We start from the raw sequence: 15,240 nt of genomic DNA, 5'->3' as shown, positions 1-15,240 counted from the left end.
TTTTACACATCTTTCTTTTGCAATATGGTTTTATGTCATGCGTTAAGTTCATTGAGTTGTGTGCTTTTGGCGTGTATTCGTTTGCCACACATTTGGTTTCATGTATTGAATTTTTGTCTAGCTGTATTGTTTATAGGCAAAATTACACTTTTGGTCCATTAACTTAATTTCAGGTAACAGTTTGGTCTTTATCTTTTTTTCATTTCAATTTGGTTCTTTTTGTCCATTTTCATATACATTTTCAAACTTCAAATCTAATATTCTTATGAAGAACCATAAGAAAATCAAATCATGAATTTTAAGCTTAAAAATTCATATGAAAATGGACAAAAAGGACCAAATTGAAATGAAAAAAAGATAAAGGACCAAATTGTTACCTGAAATTAAATTAAGGGACCAAAAGTGTAATTTTGCTATTTTTTATATCACTACTTTTGTTAACCCTTGTTGTAATACTCATTTAGGGTTGATTATGTGTGGTTGACGGATTGGGTTGATGCCCCCAGTTTTTTGCACTTTTTTTTTTTTTTGGGTACAAAGCACTTCCTTTTTATTTAATATATTTTTTGTTTAAGAAAAAACAACAAAATCATAGATATATAATCACAATACTTAGAAGTTAAAATATTCAAAATATCTACCATAAATACAAAATTTAAAATATTCAATTCCCAAATTTTGTTTAATTACGAAAATTTTAAGTTAAATATAAAACTAAGATGAACATTTGTTTTATAGTTAATCTCCGTCTATACATCTTTTTATCTTTGGAAAGATGACTAAGAAAAGCTTTAACATAAAGTTAATTAATCCAATCATCAGATCTTATTGTATGTTTGAACTTTAAGAGGAATGGGATAAGACCGTTTCTTTTCCCACTTTAGAAGGTTCTTCCGCGTCCTATGCAGTTTATATTTTAGAATTCGAAGTGCATAAAAATCTCATAAAACCTCCAAAAATAAATTAAAAAATTTTGGATTTTAAAATCCGAATAGAACGCGCGAGGTACTCATAGGATGGAAAAAAATAATGACAATTGATAATGGAGTAAATCACCAAATTGGTCTCTGTCTTTGTACCAAAATTTCAAATTGGTCCTTGGCTCTATTATGATAACTCAAAATGGTCTCTATCTTTGTCAAACGTTTCTCAGATTGGTCCCTGACTCTATTAGTTGTTGTTTTGCATTTTAAGCCCTTAACGTATCAAATAAGATCCAAAAGACATTATGCTATTAACCACTAAATAATATCCAAAAGACATTGAACTATTAACACTCAAAATACAAAACAACTAATAGAGGTCAGAGACCAATTTGAGAAACATTTGACAAAGACAGAGATCATTTTGAGTTATTAATAGAGTCAGGGACCAATTTGAAAATTTGACACAAAAGAGAAGACCAATTTGATGGTTTACTCATTGATAATGCCTAAATTTGAAGTTCATAAAATTATCCAACAATTTATGAGGTCTGGGCCTAACGGGTTGGTAGAGTTGGATCATTCTGAAAATCAAATCTGATATAATGCCTATGTCAAGATGCTTTCTTTCTCTTTATTTTCCTTTATACCGTCCCTTTTTTGACCAAAAGATGAGGATATCACACCTAATCTAAGTCCTCATAATGGATATGAAATCTTCCATACTTAATGATTCAATAAGAGTTAGGGTGTGTTTCATATGTTAAAAGATAAATACTATACATCATAGGATAGAACAATATGTACACCATAAGGTAGAAGGTCATATGATTAATTTTAATGGTGTTAAACAATTTTTTATTTTATATAATTTTTTTTGGACAAAAGACGATTTGGTATTTTAGACAACCTTGTATTTAAGACTGAAAGGTGTGTTTGTGGCTTAGTAAGGGATAAAAATTTTAGTTTTTGTCATGTCCTTAAACCTATAGTTTGTCAAGTCACAAGAACAGTTTTACAGCCAAACATAATACAAATTAAATTGTCGTGTTCAATCCCTTATTTTTAGCATATCAAACAAACCCTTTGGGCATGTTTGGTTGGAGGGGAGTGGAGGGGAAGATAGAAGAGGGGATAAAAAATTTCTCCAAACTAATTTTGACTTTCCTTTAAATTGAGAGATTTGGACGGGAGAAAATGTTTGTTCAAATTTAGGCTTAAAAACCCTAATATTTAATGTGATCTTGAATATTATAAGGGTGAAAAATATAAATTTATATTTTCTCTCAACTAAAATCTCTTTGAAACATACAATATTTTAAGATCTCTCTCATCCTCTTCTCTAAAGATGAAAATATGTTAGACCTAACCAAACTTTGTAAGATTTATCTTTGGTCTAATGAAAAAAATTAAAGTTTTTTTTATTTTTTGAGGAAAAAAATTAAAGTTTAAATTTGGGTAGTTATCCAACATATGCTAATTTCCTAACTTGAGTTTTGCCTTTTTGAAAGTTTATTTGGCTTGTAAGTATATTTAATCTTGTATTGTTAAATGCGAGATAATATATCAATGAGATTAATTTTTCTTAAAAAAAAATATCAATGAGATTAATTTATATTTTGAGATTTATAAAGTATGCATAAATGACAACATATGTCAAAATTAATGCATGCTAATATACTTAAATTAACAAAAATGTTTTTCATAGAAAAATGAGAGCATCCAAACAAAGTTCAAAGTTAATATAATAAAAACAGTTTTAAGGAAATTATTCATATTTATACAAGTAAACCAACGTAATAGGCTTAAAAGGTTTCTTTTGTGGCCTAAAACCTGTCATTTTTAGTTGCATACTTTTAAAAAGCCTTAACCTTATTTATTTGAAGAAAATGAAAAATGTTAACCATACAATTTAACCATCTATTTTTAAAGTGCCACCGAACAACACTAGAATTTCTGAAAGCCATAGTCACTACCGAAGGGTCCAAAGAGTCAATCTCTAACTAAAGCCGACTCCATTTTTTTCTTGTAAGCTATCTCAATGGCATTCATTAGTTCATGAAGCTCCGCCTGATAAACATTATTGTATTGACATCTGTTTTAACCATGAAGGTTCCTCCACAATATGCGGGGTCATGAAAAACCCTTAGCAGTACAAGCAATATTATAAATAGAAATAAAAAATAGAAAACCTAATAACTTGAAATATATCCCACTACATGAACCATATAAAAAATAGAAAGCATAATAACTTACGAAAAAAGTGGAAATGAAAGAGGGTTAATGGACTTGGGGTTTTTGCTAGAATTTTCTTTTAGTAAAAGCCAGTTGGAGCACGTATAGTACTAATCATGATTAGCACTAAGCCCCCTTGAAAGCAATGATTCCTTCCATCTTAGTTTCCCCCACATAAACATGTACTCTACTCAACTCTCACACTCATATAAACTTTTTTTAATCTTCCCCTACATACATTTTTCTCTTTTAATTTTGCTTTTATCAACATTCATGATCAATCAATGTGCATGGCCTCTTTCATAATAAAGAAAAGAAATAGTCCAATGGTAGGCCACCCCGCTCGTGCATTGCAGCTAATGTTGGCCCCATCACAGCCAAGAATACTGATCATGAGGTTGAACCTTCACATTAGCTATTGGTAAGAGAGAATTATTAAGGAAAAAAAAGCTGAGTATTACATGTGAAATAAGCAAAAACCTTTCCACCATTCACACACAAAAAAGGTCATATAAGGAAAGTATCCCTATCAATTTTTAAAAATCGGAATGGAGATCGGATCAGTGAGATATCTAAATCATAGTTCTTGGTTTAATCGATTTAACCTAAGTTAAACCAAATGATAAATACTTCCTCTGACTCGTATATAAATAATTTTTTTAATGTTTATTTAATAATTGATTTATTTAGTCTATATTATGAACAATATACATCAATTGTTCAATTAATCTAAAAAATGAATCTTTGTTACCTTTGGGAGAGGAGGAAGTAAACGGTTAATATTAAAAGGTGAAAAGAAAAATAATATTTTTAATTCATGTTTACCATATGTGTTGTTTCGCAACTACAACTCATATGGTGAAAAACTATAAAGTTGTTTGATATGTTGAGGTCTGTTTCTCAACAATTAGTGTGAGTTTCGCCAATAAATTTTTTGAAAGAAAAAAAGAAGAATCATAATCGTTAAATCGTTATAAATGTTTGACTTAATCATCATAGAAATGAAAATCGATTGAACCAATCCAAGATTGAACCGGTTCAACCCAATTCAATCAGATTCAACCAGACTGCATTATAAGTAGGATCTAATCAACCGACAAACATGCCATTCTCGGTTCAACCAATTGAACCGATCGGTTCAATCCGGTTTTTAAAACATTGGTAGCTATATAATAATTTAATGTGAAAGTGAAATATAGGAGTGTGAAAAGAAGCACTTCTCCTATCTATATATATCTTTGTTCACTTAATTCTATTGTCTTTCCCTTAAAACACTTTAAGGGAGATAACAAAAACAATAAAAATGACTTCTGAGAAAGTTGAAACTGTTGTTGCTGGAAATTACTTAGAAATGGAAAGGGAAGAGGAAGGTTCTAAGTCCACTACTGGCAAATTATCTAAGTTCTTCTGGCATGGTGGTTCTGTCTATGATGCTTGGTTTAGTTGTGCTTCAAATCAGGCACTTATTCATAAATCATTATTACTTCTTTAATTACGCAATATCTTTTTCTTTTGGAGTGACAAAATTCTCATAGTTTATACGTTTGTAGGTTGCACAAGTGCTATTGACATTGCCATATTCCTTTTCACAATTGGGAATGTTATCTGGAATTCTATTTCAGATTTTTTATGGATTAATGGGAAGTTGGACTGCTTACATTATCAGTGTTCTTTATGTTGAATACAGAACTAGAAAAGAAAGAGAGAAAGTTGATTTCAGAAACCATGTTATTCAGGTGATTATGTATTAATTATACTTATAAAGCACGATACAGACAAGGACACCGGCACGACACGGGCATTGACATGCCGACACCGTTAATAATTTGAGAAAATCACATAATTTAGTGTAATTATATGTGTCTCGGACACGACACATGTCCGCCACTGAAAAACGCCTAATCTGAGGAGTGTCCGTGCTTCATATATCAGTTTAATTTAGATTATAAATTCTTCTAATTGACCTTGTATTTTTCACTCTTTACAGTGGTTTGAAGTTCTTGATGGACTTTTAGGAAAACACTGGAGGAACCTTGGTCTATTTTTCAACTGCACTTTCCTTTTGTTTGGATCAGTAATTCAGCTAATTGCTTGTGCAAGGTTGGTACTATATGTTTTGAAATTCGAAAAGATAATTTTTGCATGTATATAAATTTTAAGCTAACAATTATTATTTTTGTATACTATGAATAATGTCACAGTAACATATACTACATAAATGACCATTTGGACAAGAGAACTTGGACATACATCTTTGGAGCTTGTTGTGCCACAACAGTTTTCATCCCTTCTTTCCACAATTACAGAATCTGGTCATTTTTAGGCCTAGTGATGACCACTTACACTGCATGGTATATGACCATAGCTTCCATTCTTCATGGACAGGTAAAAGTTTCAAACATATACAATTCATGAGCCTCATCCTCTAAAATCATATAATAAATTCAAAGATTTAATTTATATACATCGACCGACAATGTAAATGTTTGTTACACAATCAATCAATCATAACTGTTAGATCATAAAAACTGTTTGACTTTAATTATAATTATTTCAAAAGTCACACATATAAATGGTTAGTGTAAAAAAAAAATCATTGACTCACAATGTATCAAAATTAAACTCTAAATTCAATACTTTTGATATATATTAATATTGCTTCATTTGTGTTATTCAATCACTATGATTCTGAAGGCTGAGGATGTGAAGCACTCTGGTCCAACCAAATTGGTTCTTTACTTCACCGGAGCTACCAACATTCTCTATACCTTTGGTGGACATGCTGTTACAGTGTGAGGACTAAAAAGCTTTAAGAGATCAATTAATTTTCATTACATTTATTTAAGCTATGTAACATGGTTTTTGAGAAATTGAATGAATTTGTCATAACTTTTAATTTTGTATTGTGATTTCAAAATTGAGTATATGTGAATGTGACAGTCTTGTAATTAATTTTATTTTACTGTAGGGAAATTATGCATGCAATGTGGAAACCACAGAAGTTTAAGATGATATATCTAATTGCAACTTTGTACGTGATGACCTTAACTTTACCATCAGCAGCTGCAGTATATTGGGCATTTGGGGACAATCTTCTCACTCATTCCAATGCCCTCTCATTGCTCCCTAGGACAGGGTTTAGAGATACAGCTGTCATTCTCATGCTCATTCATCAGGTTAGTTAATTATTATTTATAAATCATCGACGAAATATGACATTACTGATACACCGACACATGTACAATTCAATAAGGTAAAAATATTTGATGTAACCACATATGTTAGTATGGAAGACTGGACACATCTTCCATCAAAAGTGTCGTGTTAGATATATAATATTATAATTCACATGTTCATATATCTAAAGGGACTATTTGTTGTTTTGGTGATACATTTTTGCAGTTTATAACATTTGGATTTGCTTGCACTCCTTTATATTTTGTGTGGGAGAAATTTCTTGGAGTACATGAAACCAAAAGTTTGCTCAAAAGGGCATTGGTTAGACTTCCAGTTGTGATTCCAATATGGTTTCTGGCAATAATATTCCCATTCTTTGGCCCTATTAATTCAACTGTTGGATCACTCTTGGTTAGCTTCACTGTTTACATAATTCCTGCTTTGGCACACATGGTCACATTTGCTTCGGCACCAGCTAGAGAGGTAATTATTCTTATTGCTAAAACACTCTTACAAATGGGAATATTATCAGGGTTACACATATTTTTATAAAAATACATACCATTTATGGTCCTTAAAGAATGTCCTGAGGACACTCATTAACATTTCTCTTTATTTATTTATTGACAGAATGCTGTGGAGAGACCACCATCATTCTTAGGAGGTTGGGTAGGATTATACTCAGTGAATGTGTTTGTGGCAGTATGGGTTTTGGTGGTAGGATTTGGATTAGGAGGATGGGCAAGTATGCTTAATTTCGTACACCAAATTAAAACATTTGGGCTATTTGCTAAGTGCTTTCAGTGTCCTCCTCATAAGGCTTAATTAGCTCTCTAATTTTTTGTGACACTCTCAATTTCAGATCATACATGTGTGTAAAGAGATTATTGGCTTTTGTACTACTTTATTTTTTCTTTCATATATTCTCCCTTTATTTTATTTTTTCCTATGTGAGAAGCCAGACAATTAGTGATGTTGATTGTATCAGCTAATTAAAGGTGTGATGGCAATCAGGGCCACCCCTTATACCAACTTAATCACAATTAGAGTTTCGTGTGCTGATTAATCATGATATGCACTACCCCTTAATGATTATTTCTTCTTTTTTTTTTTTTTTGGAATAATGATTATTTCTTTTTGTGCAATTACATTGCTATATATATGCTGGACTTAATTTCTATTTTTTGTTTGTATATTTCATCATTTTGCTTATACTTTAATTTCTTTTTACTTTTTTCATCATTTAATTAACCACAAAAATTAAAGGAGAATAAAACTTCGTTTTCTATTTTGGTAAAGTATATTATAATGTAAAAAATTGATGAGATGATGTAAGAGTTGCTTTAGGTAGCTATTTTTTTCTCACCTCCACAAGTAAACTTCGGATGAATAAAAATAAAAGAAACTATACGTGACAAACATTTAAAAAAATTCCTATGTTATTAATTATACGTGACAAACATTTAAAAAATAAACTATAGGGTTATCAAAATTCACCTCCTTCACAACTCGCAAGAATTTACCTTTCAAAGTACATATATTTTGTAACTAATAAAAAATAAAAAATGCACACACATCCACTTTGATATTTGTTAAGGATATTAAGGTCATATAAGAATATAGACAACGACAATGGCCAAATGGAATTAAAGTTTATTGTATTGTATGCATGGTGTTGGAAGAGCTATCTAGCTTTAAGCTCAGATTTCATCCTCTAATCTCTGAATCTTATCTAAAACCTTTGCTTGCAAAATTGAAAAAGTCATATATATCTTTCTTGATGGGTTTCTTCATATAGATATTGTCTAGCTTTAGTGAAAGGTGAAGTGTGATAAATCAACCAGCTGTAAAATGCAAAATCTAAATATATATATGTAGTAGGTTATGGGCCACAAAGTCATGACAATCACCACACATTCATGAACTATATTAGGGCACTTACCACATAACTTAAATTGGTTGTTACCTAATTTGATGTGTCCTTCTTTCTATGCTATGCAAGATGACAAGCATATTGAAATTGAACAGATAACATTTACTTTTTTCCCAAATTAATAATATAACTTTCAAATTTCGTCAACTAGTAATTGTCTTTTCCTTTTGGACCTTCTTTGTGTACCTAGTGATTGTTTGCATAGTGGGGGAATATATTTACGCCATATTTCAGATGGATTAATTGCAACTTTTGTAAAGAAAAAGTTGATATAATTTGAGTTAAATCTTTCAAAACTCTCGATATAACTAGAGTCAACTCATAGAAGTGACCAAATCGTAAAATTAAGACCACGAGCTCTTCTTTTAAGAATGTGCTAATAACATATTTTTAAGATAATAATCAAATTCTAAGTACATTTCTAACAGGATACCTTAATTATTATTAGTTTCATTAAAATAAGTAATGTACCTTATTTTTTTTGTTGCCACTATTAGAGTTTGATTCCTTAATTTAAGGTACATATCTTATATAATTTAGGGCAAAAAGTAGATTCCTTAACATTTAAAAATAATATTTCTCATGTTTCTATATTCCAATATTTTTCATCTCATTCTCAAGAGAAAAATGATATTTCCCATCATATTTATGTAATATTTTGTATTTTCATCTTCTTCTTCTTTTTTTGACAAAACTTTGTAATCAAAATTGAACTAGTAACCACGATAAAATAAAACTAATTAAAATGAATATTATTTCCAATACTTATGTTTTTACTGTTAATTAAAATAAACGAATTAGTATTTTAATTTGAAATAAAATGAAGTATAAATATTTTAATTTTATATAAATTTAGCGTGAGCTGCTAAATGGATGCCTAATTTTTCACCGTTGAAGCAAAATATGTAAAAATTGCCTAAAGATAGTTACCCATATTCTAATTAAGATAACGTCAAAAAAAAGGTATCTCTTTTAAGATGATTCTCTTTTAAGATGATTGATACATATAGGGGATTCTATCATCAAACTGTTCAAATGAGTTTGAGTTGGTGCTGAGTAAAGCTTAAATGAGAGAGTTTGGATCATCTTCTTTTCATCCTTTCCTCATCCTTCATCTCAAATAAGTATAAGAAGAGAGAGAAAATCAACAACAAAAATTAATAAAAAGAAGAGAGCGAAAATGTAAGAGAGAGATAGAGACGAACTCACAAAGAAGAGAAATTTGAGAGGCTTTTTAAAAGATGATCCAATTTTAAACTCATTTTTGAAACATTATAAAAAGTTTCTTTGCAAAAATTTAGAATTTTTTAATATGGAATGAATTAAGTATGAATTTTTGAAATTTCAAAAGTTTAAGATAAAATTAACGAAAACTTCAACCTAAAAAACAAATTTCGAGCTCCTTTTTATAGAACATTTTTATGTTGTTCTAAACATGCATGCAACAAAAATCATTCAAAAATAGACATTAACTTAACAACATACACTAAACCGCGTGCATGAAAATTTTGTAAAGACGTTAACGTGTCACTTTTTTAAAATGGAGACGAAATATGAAACTTAGTCATTTTTTAGAGACAAAAACTTATTTAATCCTTAATATTTTTATTACATGAATAATTTTAAATATGTTAATATATACTCATGAATATGAGTAATATACAACGTGCTTCTTATATTTGTATGATATGCATACTCTTAATCTCATAAGTACAACTCACAATGATAAAAAGCAGCATAAATCTTTTATATAGAGAACATAAGTTTGAACACACAATTCTCCGCTTCTCAATACTTAATGTTTGTGAATTTCACCGTCATATTCAATCTTTAGAAAAAGAAAAAAGCTCTTATGTAGAAGGAAATATTTGTACATTTTGATGTATATGAAAACTGGCATTTAAAGAAACCCTTTAAGTTCACACGAGGTTAGGCCAAATGCAACTAAGAAAGTGTTGTAGATTCAAAAATACTCTTGGATTATAACTAAATGCAGCAAGAGTTTTGAGATTTAGAGAGTGCAAGTCCTATTTTGTTTGACTAATGCAAATATACCACAAAACTTTTAGAAATTGAAATACTCTAGCGATTATTGAAACTCAGTACTCATCTAAACATTTTTTATGTAAAAATTTAATGTAATTATTTTAGAAAATAAGAGTGCACTAAAAATCTCATCTCATCTCATGTATATAATCACGAGGTCATTGATATTTATTCAAATAATTTTAATTTTTAATAATTGTTTTCTATAGTGAACTTTTACGAATAGAAAGAATATTTATTTCCATATCTGTCCATCACTTCCCTTTTCCCCTCTTCCCTCCATAATTAGACATATTACTTTAGGAAAATAAATTTGTAAATATAACTCCCCCATGCAAAAAAAATGAGATCTGATCTCCCATGATATAAAAAAATAAAAAAATAAAAAAATCATAATAATACCATCTACAGGAAATGGCCCCCCAACTTGTGGTGACCCTACCATATCGTCCTTGGTTTTGTAGCTAAAGCTATATTTTTGAAGATGAAAAGTAAAATGTGGATACAACGTGGGTAAAAGCTTAGACTGAGACAACAACCTCATCCACATGTGATGCCCTAATTTAACTTTTCAATTCATGTCTTTGACCTTACACATGGCTATGGAAGCTTAGAAAGCACACTTTTCTCAAGATAAAGTGTCACGAGTATCCATTAATCTTCCAAGCATAGATTCATGGCACGTGAAAGGGAAGTGCAAGATCCAATATTATGTATTGATTATTTCTTTTAGACTTTAGGGCTTGTGAGATTGAAATTGATACATGAAATTTGTGTCCCACAATACAAATGTTGTTAGTGATTGTGCGTACTTCAAACAATGTGAGTACCCAATTGAAGGAAAATAATTACAAATTATCAGTGGTGACCACTAGTACTTCACAATTTGTCAAGAACTTTCCATGTCAATGATATTGTCACGTAATTTTCATAGAATGTTTCAATTATTTTTCATGTGGCTTCACTAAAACGGATCATTGAATCTGGTAATTCTAGAGAGTTGGTGTGTTTGCTTTTGACTGGTCGTTCAACTTCAATCAACAAATTAGTAACAAATATCAATGTATGGGGGGGACTCTATTCTTAAAGTGCCAGCAATGCAATAAAAGTCACTTTTATTTTACTTAAAAAGAAAAATGATGGGTCTATATACGTGATCTATAGTTAGGGGCAGAAACAATAAAGCTAAGGTAAAGGTAAAACTACCTGTAAGTAGAAAAAGGTTCAGAGCAAAGGTAGCATTAAAGAACTTCAAAACAAGTCAGAACCAACATTTTAAATCATGGTCACATGAAACCCCCTCAACAATATTCACTAATAATTGTATTTTTATTTAGTTTGAACCCTTTCATATTTAAAGTTTTGCACATTTTGCACAAACTCGTGAATTATATTGAGAGAGATGTGTTCGACAAAGTTGATAATGAATTGATTATTTAACAATTTTAAAACATGAAACCGGGTAGATCTAAAAGACCGTTTTTTTAGGGAGTTCTATAAGACAATTGTATGTATTTAATTTTCTAGTACAACGTAAACCAAGTACAATCTAATTTTGTTATATATATATATATATATATATATATATATATATATATATATATATATATATATATATATATATATATATATATATATTATTATAATTATTAATTAAAGTTAAAAAATTTGAACACTTAAGTCAAGGTCTTGGCAACATCATTGATCGCGTACATAATACCGTAAACAATAAAATGAAATGTGATCAATATAATCTTGATCATGGTCGTGTTATTGTTGTGAGGACAACATCGATCACATCTCATTTTTGATTGTTTACATTTTTATTGTGCTAATGTGTATAAATTACGAACAATAATTTTTATGAAATTTTAATTTTTATAAAAATTATAGGTTTAAATACTTTGTACTTTCATATTGTAACAAATTATACTTATTTTTTTTCAATGACATCAACAATATAGCAAATATAATATAAAATCATATTATTTTTTTGAATGACACCAATAGTTTATCATTCTTGTAAGCAAATTAGTTTTAAGGGTGCAATTGAAAGTGAAAAAAAATCACTCAAAAACCATGTATTTCCTTTACATATAGTATAGAATATGGTGTCAAATTTGTGTAAGACCTTGTTTGTTGTAACACCCAAGGCTAACGAGGGCGTGGAGTGGTCGCCGGTGCACAAGTATGACAATGAACGGCTCCCGACAGCTTCTAGACAAGCCGAATCACATCGAAATAAGAGGGATCCTGAGACCATGTAGGTATGAAACTACATGGTTGAAGCAAGACTTATAAGAATTGTTTGGTACTACCTATATCAACAAGATGCATCTTCTTTTTTGTAGCACATTCCATAAGAACTCCACAGTATCATTAATTTTATGTATAGGAGCTATATTCAACTTTCATTCACCTAAAAATCACTTATATATGTGAGTCAAGTATTATTTATTTTTATAAGTGGAAATTAAAACTGGAATTCTGAAACAACACTCACACCATGCACGTCAAACATTATATATGCATGATTGCATGTTGATCACTACATTGGTCGGATGACGATAAATACAAGTATCCAGAAACTACAATCTAGACCTTTGATACATTTTATAGTGATTCGAGTTGTTTGATTGCAAAACATGGATCAAAATGTTATTAATCAAAGCCAAACATATCGAACAACACTGCATGATAAGACACACATGTGTGGGTGGCGGGTCCAAATTGTCACCTAACCCATGCAAATTGCAATATTAGGTTATACATTTGTCATGGATAATTAATAGGTAAATATAAAATATAAATGCATGTCTATACTGTATAAGCAAGACTTTTAGATATTTGTAAATAAGTTCTTCAAAAAAAAAAAAAAAAAATATTTGTAAATAAGTATATTCTCTTTGAACTTCAAAGCGTAGTACCAAAATATTTCTAAATTTATTTGTCATAAAACATGGACACAACACAAGAAGACACAAATTTTAGAAATATGCTTCTCCCAACGCACAAGTACTCAGATTTACCAACATTCTTCTTCCCCTTTGTTTTCTCTAGAAAGTGGTGTTAGAATAGATATTAACAATCCACTCAGCTCAAGAATGCAAGTGAGATTGATCCATGTATAAGTATAATCATCCATTGCATGTGAAAGTGACCTTACTATACGTTACAAGCTACATGCTAAACTCAATAATGATTTTGTGGATTGCACTATGTCGGAATCATGCATGAAATTGACCATAGAGCTCCCGGCAAGAAGAATAAGATGGGACTTGTATTTGGTTTAGAGCAATGATATTTGAACAACCATTTGGTACAACCTATTTGACAACTTTCATTTTCTCTCTTTTTATTGGTCAAAAACAATGGAGAGAGAAAAAGGAAGAGAGAGAAAGAGAGTAATAATATAATGTGAGTATGAGAGAGAAAATTGTCTAAAAGTTGTTACAATGTGGTTATATAAATATCATTTCTCTTTGGTTTATAGTAGCAATAACAAGTTTTCAATATTTATCATTGTGTTATTATTGTATAATAAATATATCTTCACAATGATTTGATACGTGGGAACAATACATAATGTGGACACAAACAAGAATTTGTTAAGGAGCTTCCAAGAGACTATAAGGATTGATCCCTCAACCAGTGAACTTTGAATAGAAGACAAACAGACCAATTGAAAGATACAGTGATGATGTTTTGTGAGTCAAATAGTCAAAATGCCATTCATATATGGTTGTTGTCCATGGAAATTTTATCTACATGACTACAACTTGAGTGTGTGAGATGAGAATTGTTCCAAGTTGATATTTGGTTCTATAGGATTTGTCCCTGTCAATGAAACCCTTGCACACTCCAAATGAAAAAACTAATCTAGTTGGTTAAAATTGTCGTGACCAAATGTAACATGTTATGAACTTCTCAAAGCAAATGAAAAACTTTGGAAACTCATGATAATAGAGTAATGTCATAAGCGTGAGTACTATTATAATTACAAATCTAATAGGAAAAAAAAAATGATATAGTGAATCAAAACATGAAAATTTTACCTTATACCTTTTGCATATGTACGTTCACCCCTGCAAATTATAAAAATTTCAATATTACCTTTTTGTTTTTTAACTCTTAATATATTTTATCTTTAATCCTAAAAAAAAAAAAAAAAAAATCTAAAGCAAGATGAGTTCACCCTAACATTAAAATCCAGATAACGTATTTTCCATAAAAATAAATAAATAAATAAACATTTATGGTCTATTTGAGGCACATGATATATGGAAAGACATAAATTATCATATCCTGATTTAATTTGTTGGTTGGTGCACTAATAAAAAATGATAATTTAAATTTATTTCTAATTTGTTCCTACTCATTCTTTGTTATTTTTATAGTTAGTTTTTGGTGGATTAACAATTTGATAACATAAAAATTATGAGATGCTCTTCTTTTGTTCCTCAAAATACCTCCTTCTACTCCCACCCTCTCGAACGATTCTATTCCAATACCGTGTTTCAATTCTTTCTTTCTCCTAATTTTTACCTGCTTATTTCTTTCTTTAGGTTTTTTCTCCTAATTTCAATATTACCCTTTTTTCGTATTCTTTCAATTGACTTCTTATTTTATGCCTATGTTTCATTTTTTGTTTCTATTCCAATCAATTAGCTATATAACTATTTCTTTATTTTATGCTTTCTCGTAGTTTTTCAATCGATGTTTCATTTTTTGTTGCTATTCCAATCACTTTTTATGTTGTGCTTCTTATTTTGTGAGATTTTAAATAATTTTGCATCGATTTTAATTATCGATATATTTAAATCTCCACAAAGTGGTATAGTGATATCACTGGTATGGGGCAGATCTCTTGAAGGTGTGGTTATTATCACACCAGCTCAGGCCAATTCTTTATTTTATTTTTATTTT

The 15,240-nt window shown here is 29.8% G+C and overlaps 1 protein-coding gene across 1 annotated transcript; it reads left to right on the top strand.

Annotated features, from left to right (window-relative positions):
• The first annotated feature begins 4,346 nt into the window (after nt 1-4,346).
• Nucleotides 4,347-7,430, top strand: LOC11411395 (auxin transporter-like protein 3). Its single transcript, XM_003601038.4, has 8 exons — nt 4,347-4,617; nt 4,709-4,894; nt 5,146-5,258; nt 5,360-5,543; nt 5,853-5,950; nt 6,127-6,334; nt 6,561-6,818; nt 6,966-7,430. Exons 1-8 carry the CDS (start codon nt 4,462-4,464, stop codon nt 7,158-7,160), a joined length of 1,398 nt encoding a protein of 465 aa, XP_003601086.1. The 5' UTR covers nt 4,347-4,461; the 3' UTR covers nt 7,161-7,430.
• Nucleotides 7,431-15,240: the final 7,810 nt, after the last annotated feature.

This window comes from Medicago truncatula, chromosome 3, assembly GCF_003473485.1.
Source record: "Medicago truncatula cultivar Jemalong A17 chromosome 3, MtrunA17r5.0-ANR, whole genome shotgun sequence".
NCBI lineage: Eukaryota > Viridiplantae > Streptophyta > Magnoliopsida > Fabales > Fabaceae > Medicago > Medicago truncatula.
Note: the sequence above shows the minus strand (reverse complement) of the source record. Positions and strands in the feature narration are given on the sequence as shown.